Consider the following 8,442-nt stretch of genomic DNA (forward strand, 5'->3'; position numbering starts at 1 on the left):
AACTGTGTTAGGTAGTTGTTTGTTGCCTTGTCGGGGTCTAGTATTTTATTTTATTTTGTTTGAATGTTGTCTAAGGTTTTTAATAGTGTTAGATTAATTACCATGCTAGTTTAAATTAGTTTGTTTGCATCTGTGTCTTTATTGAGTTCTTTAATTTTTGCAAAACCTTTTCAAAACCCCCCTTCGTGTTAGACTCGATTCTCGAACCGCAAAATTGGTCTTTGGAAGACGACCTAGGGGTCATTCCCTAGCTATACTGCATTTCTAATTTGCACATTAAATTTGTGTGGGTTGCGACAGCCCACCAAAAAGCCTACCAAATTCTATTACTATCAAAACAATTAAGAATCTCAAAACAGAGTTGAATTCACAGGTGAATGTACATTCGAATGAATAAAAGTGTGCTTAGAGTTCTCAGGAAGACATCTTGTTAGGTGAATCCCAATTCAGGGTATTGAAGTGCAACGTGCCCAACAACGTACAACATCCTAACATCTCTCCAAGTGTTTAGCAATATTAATCCCGGTGCAGCCCAAAATTCAGTTGCCCAATTGTGGCAGTAGTAAGGATCCAATCAGGAATTTGCACCCGCTTTCAATTTCAGAGGCCCAATCTGCAAAGAAACAAAAAAAATGAATTTAAAGAAGAAAATAATGAAATTAAAGGAAACTATCCTATTCTAGAACTATTTTTATTAAAGAAAAAGATTAATTTCCTAATTATTAAAAACTCTAAAAATTATACCTAAAAATGTCTCTTTTTATAACATATGGAACCACCATAAGAACCTATGGTGTGGTGGAAGATGTGATGGTTCAAACTAACAACTTGAGATTCCTGGTGGACTTTGTGGTGCTAGAGATTGAAGAAAATTTGGAGATCCCTATTATTCTTGGAAGGTCATTCATGAAGACGGCCAAAGTTATCATCAATGTTGATGAAGGAACTATAGCTCTCAAGGACCAAGAAAAGGAGGTGATTTTCAAAGCCTTCAACACTGAGCAACAATTCCAAGTGAAGAAAACTAGTCTTAAAGCTACATACAAAGATACACCCGGGACTAGTACCAAAGCTATCACACCAAACAAGAAAGGTAAAAAGTGTTTTCTATCACAGGTGAAAGAAGAAGAGAAAGATAGTAAAGGAGCAGGTGTTCACCAAAATTTTCTGAAGGAACGTGAAGGACTGAGACCAGGCTTACCTGTATAATTCAACAAAAAGCTTTCGGTAGTGAAAGAACTCAGAGCTAATGGTTTGATAAAGATTGAATCTCCGACTTCAAGGAGAACCAAAAAGGTGAACAGGAAGCTGCTGAAAACCAGTTGGTGTGCTAAAGGAAAGGATGACACCAAAATAAAAGATGTGACGTGAACTTATTGGGTCAAGCTAGTGACGTTAAAGAAGCACTTGCTCGGAGGCAACCCAGTTTTCTGAACTTTTCATTTTTAATTTTATTTTGTTCTTGTTTTATTTTATTTTAGTTTTATTGTGCTTTGCTTGGATGAATTGAACTGCTTTGATTCAATTGTATTTTGTGATGAGTAGTGCTTTATGAGATTCTGGTGTGTTGATTGAGGTTGAGATGATGCATGATGTGATAATAAACAGGTGATGACTCACAATGTATGAAACAGGTTAAGCAAAAGCACAACTATTTAGTGTCGTGAGTTTCTTGGAAAAACGATACTTGGTCATACCATTTTATATTACTAGATACGATTTGGTACACTTGTCGGAGTCTTAGCAAGCTCTAAGGATGTGAAGAAAAATGAAATAAAAGTGGCTATGAATGGGTGAAGATGAAAATGCAACAATGTAGATGTAGGAAAAAGATTGGAGAATAAGATGAGGATGGGTGCAGATGTGACTGGTGCAACAGCAGTAAAATGGGGAATAAAAGTTTTATCAGGGTGGAGGAAGAAAATATTTCTGGTGGAATTTTCTTTTGTTGAGAGACTTAAAGATTATTTTGCTTAGAATTGGTAATATTGTTTTACATTTATTTACTTTTCTCACGTATGAGGAGACAATTTTATCCACCAAAGAAGCTAACTAAATAAAAATTATATAATCTCACATCTGAGGAGACAATTTTACCCACCAAAGTGTAAAACATGGCAGCTAGGCCAACCTTGGTAACAAAATATGACAGATAAGTAATAAGTACAGGAAAATTGTGGTAAAAGGAGCTAGCCAACCTGTAAACCTTTTTTTCCACTTTCATAATCTAATTCATGCAAAGCAATTCAATGATATGCCTGTCTATGTCCTCGTGGAAAACTGAAAACCATGGTCCCTTGCAGCTATGACAAAAGCTCTTTCATCTAGTGAGTCAGATGCATATGATGGCAGTTGAACCCTCAGTACCCATTCCACCCATTCCAGGCAAACATATCTCAATCATAGATCTAAAGGATAACCTTTCATTTTAGATATAATGTATGAAGAGATTATGAATTTGAACAAAAGAACAAGCTTATATATGGAATTACAAAAATCTATGGAAGTTATAGGACGCCATATTAGAAACAAATACCAATAAACTATTTAACTAATTATGAAAATCAATAAAATAAGGATTAGACCTAGTTACTCAAGGCTTGTCCTTCTAACAAACCAAACTTCATGAAGAACTTCTTGTTGCAATCCAACATTTCACTCAAGCTACAATTTAAATTCCTCTCCTTTAGAAGTTTGTACCGTGGCTCTATTCTTCTCTTGAGGCCATGGTGAATGAAATAAGCATAAACAACAACTTTATCAACTTGTCTTCCCATCACATCCACTAAAAATTTGAACCTTGGTTCTAATGAATTCTGAATGCTCTTGATCAATGTAGGAGGAAAACCAACCACCAAAGCAACTAACTGTCTTTCTTGAAATCCTCGTCTCTTTAGATACGCATAATTGGGTACCAAAAGCTTGTTCACATCTCTACTCAAGATTGCTGGGAAGTTCACAGCTACTGCTTGAAGATCCTGCTCACTCAGACCTATTGACTTGAGGAACTGTGAAGTAGGGCGGAGTCTTTTCTCAACACTATAACCCATAATATAGGGGTCCTTGACTATAACTTTTGCAATCATTCCATCTATATTGAGACCAAGGATAGAAAGAAAGTTCACAATTTCAGTCAACTTTGTTTCAATGCTGTAACTCATAAGCCTAGATTTGAGCAGTATCATTTTGCCAATATGCTTTTCAGGGATATCCAAAGCCTGAAAGAAAGCCAAAAGGGGACAAAGGTTCTCTTCCACGCCGTTTGAGAGTATGTGAGGGAACTTGGCTATGGTAGTAGCAACCTCATCTGGTTTTGTTCCCAGGGTCCTGAGACACTCAACCGTGGGCATAATCTTGTCATAAAGATGCAGCGCAAGAATTTTGGGGCATTTTGAAACAATTGAGGGCAACTTACTTTCTTTAAGCCAATGCTTCTCAAATACTCCCAATTCTCACTCGCTCTTTTCTGATGCACATCCTCAAGGCGCCTACACCGTCGGAAAATTCCTTGCACACAGTTGTCATCAAACCCTTTATCTTTCAAAAACCCCATCATACTGCTGCAGCTGTTATTGCTGCTCTTGATCTCCAGTTTGCTTACACATTTCTCGTTTCTACGATAGATCACTTTTGGCTACTTTCGATAAAACCCAAACCTGAATTTTACTCCAATTAAGCTTTAAACATGTTATGAAAACGATTATTAGTAAACTGATCTAATTTCCACATTTGCTTCAAACTCATCCTAGCTTATATTAAAAATGAAGCTTTCAACCCAAACCTTTCGAAGCGTGCCCACATAGCTCCAACCAGGTGGTGAATTTTTACTCATTTTATTACTTTATTTAACTAATGTTTATAAGATTCTCATGAAAAATATTCAAAATTATTATTTTTTAACTTGTTTCACAAAATTTCACATTAAGCCGAAGATATGCTCTCATTTGATAATTTTATTAAATAAAGAAATAATTAAATTATTTACCTAAATAAATGTTCTTAATCTACATCAAACACCTTTTATTCACTGATAACATGCCCAGTAGTATGCCCAGTAGTTTTAAGTCCCATATCAATGTTCCTGAGCATCAGCTCACTTGCTTTGGCCTCTGGGTGAGACGTGTCGCCAGCCAGAAACTTGTGAAGGGCTCCTCCATTAATTTCCACATAGCTCCAACCAGGTGGCTTCTGGATGCGAACATCATCAATTGCCTTTCTCACACTTGCGGCTTCATCATGNTTTTCCACNAGAGTTAGCACATTAGATAGCATCACATAACGGGCTCCATGATCATGCTCCATCGCAAGAAGCTCATGGCTCGCAAGTCTAGCCAATGCCACATCCCCATGAATTTTGCTAGCACTCAACAGTGATCTCCATATCACAGCATTGGCCTTGAACGGCATATTCTGAATCAAACAATATGCTTCATCCAATCGCCCAGCCCTACCAAGAAGGTCAACCATGCAACCATAATGCTGCGTGTGAGGACCGACACCATACACACTCAGCATGGATTCAAAGAGCCTCTTGCCATCATCAACCAAACCATTATGCCCACAAGCACATAAAAGTGCCACAAATGTGACCTCATCCGGTTTTAAACCTAGCAACCTCATCTCCTCAAATACGGCCATAGCATGTTCACCAAGACCATGATGAGCAAGGCCAGACAAAATAGAATTATAGAGAAAAGTAGTTCTCATATCATCACTTGCTCTCCTGAACACATCCAAAGCAGTGTCTATGCTTCCACACTTGGCATACATGTCCACAACAGCACAAGTGAACCCCCCGTGGGTACCACGCTGCCAACTTCGACCATCATACTTGTGGTGAATTCTTCTTCCCAACTCAAGGCCCCCTAGCCGCGCACACGCCGCAAGAGCGGCAACCACAGCAACCTCATCCGGTTCCATCCCCAAACCCTCCAACATCACAAACAGCTCCAATGCTTCCTGAAAATACCCAGAGTGACAGTAACCACTAATCATGGCCGTCCAAGAAACCACATCTCTTTCACCCATTTGATCAAACAACCTTCTAGCAACCTCAACTTCTCCGCGCATAGCATATGCACTTACCAAAGAAGTCCAACCCGCAACCCCACACTTCCCATGCCCACAACACCCTACTCTCTCAGCCACCTCCAAGCACCCACATTTCGCATACATATCAACAAGAGCATTCATCAACAACTCATTCTCATTTTCACAACCCAATATCCTATATACCAAGCCATGCACCACTCTCCCAATTCGACTATCCTCCAAGGACGAACAAGCGGACAACAAGGCAACGAAGGTATACTCATCAACCTCGACACGATTCCCTCTCATTTCCCCAAAAACCTTCAAAGAACAATCAGCACGACCCGCACGCACAAGCCCATTAAGCATCGTGTTATATGAAACGCGGTCCCTCACAGGACTTTCATCGAACACCTTGCACGCATTGGGGGCATCCCTGAGAACAAAATAAAACTGCAAAAGAGCGTTTACAACAAAGACACTTGACTCAAACCCACTTCTTATAACGTGAGAGTAAAGCTGAAGAGCCAGATTTGGAAGCGATAGCTTGGCACTGGACTTGAGAAGGAATGGGAAGGTGAAAGAGTCCGGGGAGACGGGTGGGGAGGAAGAGAGCATTGACCTGAAGAGAGAGAGGGCGTGGTGAGGGGTTTCGGAGAGAGAGAAGGCTCTGATGAGGAAGTTGAAGAGGAAGAGATCAGGGTTGGGGATTTGGGAGAAGAGAAGGTGAGAATGGTGGAGGTGGTTGGTGGCGAAGAAGGAGATGAGTGGGGCCATGAGGAAAGGATCGCGGTGGCGCCCTGTGACCACCGCTTGGGCCTGGATTTGGAGAGCTTGGTGAATGGTTTTGCATGAAGTTAACAGTCCTTTCAAACTCCTCATTTTTTGCTCTACCTTGTCCTGCTAATCAGCATCTTCGTCTATCAGAGTCCCAACTCACAAATCACCTTTAATTTTGTTCCCAAACGCTTTAGTCATAAAATTTTTAAGCATCCATGTCCAATCATAATTATGAAATTATATAATGTATAATACTGGTATCTGTTCTATTTAGGCTTTGGTACCTCTTCAGGGGTGAATATTCAAGTACGTCCTACCTTTTTTGAAAAATTTAATTTTGTCTCAACTTGTGAAAAAAGTGTACAATCAAGTCCTTTTTTGTTACAGAGTTAAATATTTAACGTTTTAGTTGACAGGTGGAGCCATTTGTGCAACGTGGCTGCTTTTTACTCAGAACGTCTAAGGGTAAATTTGTGATTTTAAAAAATTCACTTGGTTAAGAAGTAAAAGGAGTTAGGGTTTGGTTTCCACCCAATTGGTCTTTGAGGTTTGGAAAGTGTTCATGGAGAAATAAGAATGGCCCACCTTTTCATGACATACACTCTAATATCCTCCATCATTGTGATTATTGGTTTTCCTCTTGCATGTATAAGAACACTATTGAAAGCTTCAGTGATATTGTTATCTAGGGTATCACACATTGCTTCACCTGTGAAGCGTGATCTTGACCAAAACCTATTGCACAAAAGAATTCTCAAATGGGTTACAATGCATCTGTGACACTAAAGTGCATATAATGGGTAAGGGGTTACCTTGGGGCAATGCCTATGAGGTATTTATAGGCTTCAATATTGACTTCTTTAATTTTTAGCATTTCTCTCTCCCAAGCCTGGGGGTATGTGCTGGTTGTAGCCCTCCACATCAGATGTTTTAATACCTGCCCACCAAACTTTTTCCTAAAGTTTGCATACAGGTGTCTCACACAGTATCTTTGTTCTGCCCGAGGCAGAAGCTCCTCAATAATTAAATTTATTAATATTACCATATCCTATACAAAAGCATTAAATAAAAGTACTTCATTATACCTTCTGCTGGTCTGACATCCATGTGCACCCTCCACATACTTCACTGTCACTGAGGTCTTCAATTAACAATTGCAAAAACCATGTCCAGCTGTCTTTGTTCTCCACTTCTACTACTGCATAGGCAATGGGTAGCATTTGCTCGTTTGGGTCCCTACGAATAGCAGTCAACAACTCCCCCTTGTAAACACCTTTCAAGAAACATCCATCTAAACATATAATGCGCCTACAGCTTTTGAAACTATCTTTAAAAGCTTTCAGACAAACATACATTCTTTGAAAGATTGGGTCACCATTATGAGAATCAACTTTAATCTACACAGTTGATCCTGGGTTACACCTCAAAAACTCATGTCCATAGTCGTACACCCTTTTATACTATTCTTTGAAATCTCCTTCAACCTGTCTTGTGGCAATTAACTTCGCCCTTCTTACCTTGGATATTGACACATTAGTATTCCATTTTCTTAATGCTTTAGTACAAATATCATTCACCTTTAAATTAGGATTGTCAACTAAAAATCTATTTATTTCCTGACTTAACCACTTAGCATTCATCAGTTTAATATTAAGTTGCCTACTACAACTATGAGTATCAATTATCTTCCTCAATTGCCAAATTTTGCGTGACGGCAAATAACCACAATAAGCTAGCCATGGGCACTTCCCTTGGCCACCCATGCAAGCCACCCTAACCCTACGGTTATTATAACACCCCTAACGGAGTGCCACTTGGAAATAATAAAATCCAAAATTTACGCCAATTTTATTTTTCATTTAAATGTCGTCGCTTATGACATTTATATAAAATCACGGAAACAAACAAAACATCAAACGTTTGAACGTATTACAATATATTATTCAAAACTTATAATTATTAAAATCCATTTTTCAAAAGTATAGAAAAATACTTTAAACATAATAAAATTCCCAACAGCTAATCCCATATTTCTTGTAACGCCCCGACAACTTACAGGGACTGTTGCCTGCCCCCACACATCAACACGAGCCTTTCCAGTGTGCTTTGTCCTCACTCACACACTTTCCGAGAAAACTTCCCGGAAGGTCACCCATCCCATAATTACTCTAGGCCAAGCACGCTTAACCATGGAGTTCTTATGAGTTAGGCTACCGTAAAACAAATGCATTTGTTGATATGAGTAGCCAAATCAATTCATTTAAGCTATCCTTCAATTGTATAGTCCCATACCTATACAATCTCCAGATCCCTCTCATTCCGGTGTGTGTTCAATTCGTCCATGTGCCCCTTCCACTCAAAGCCTGCCAGGAGCCGCTCCTTGTCTGTGCCCCCTACACCATGCCTCTTGCACCGGCGATCACTCCCCGGCCTCGTCAGTGCCCGGGTGTCACATGCCCACCAGCTTCCGTCTGGTTCGTCCTCGAACCACACCGTATTGGGAGAGGCTAGGCTCTGATACCATTTGTAACGCCCCGGCAACTTACAAGGACTGTTGACTGCCCCCACACATCAACACGAGGCTTTCTAGTGTGTTTTGTCCTCACTCACACACTTTCCGAGAAAACTTCC

The 8,442-nt window shown here is 39.7% G+C and overlaps 1 protein-coding gene and 1 pseudogene across 1 annotated transcript; both read right to left on the reverse strand.

Moving 5' to 3' along the window:
* Positions 1-2,508: 2,508 nt before the first annotated feature.
* LOC106752981 lies at positions 2,509-3,832 on the reverse strand (annotated as a pseudogene).
* On the reverse strand, positions 3,537-5,988 carry LOC106752990 (putative pentatricopeptide repeat-containing protein At3g15930). The gene has a single exon (XM_014634775.2). It carries the CDS (start codon positions 5,911-5,913, stop codon positions 4,021-4,023), a length of 1,893 nt encoding a protein of 630 aa, XP_014490261.1. The 5' UTR covers positions 5,914-5,988; the 3' UTR covers positions 3,537-4,020.
* Between the last annotated feature and the right edge of the window lie 2,454 nt (positions 5,989-8,442).

The sequence above is a fragment of the Vigna radiata genome, chromosome 2, assembly GCF_000741045.1.
Source record: "Vigna radiata var. radiata cultivar VC1973A chromosome 2, Vradiata_ver6, whole genome shotgun sequence".
Lineage (NCBI taxonomy): Eukaryota > Viridiplantae > Streptophyta > Magnoliopsida > Fabales > Fabaceae > Vigna > Vigna radiata.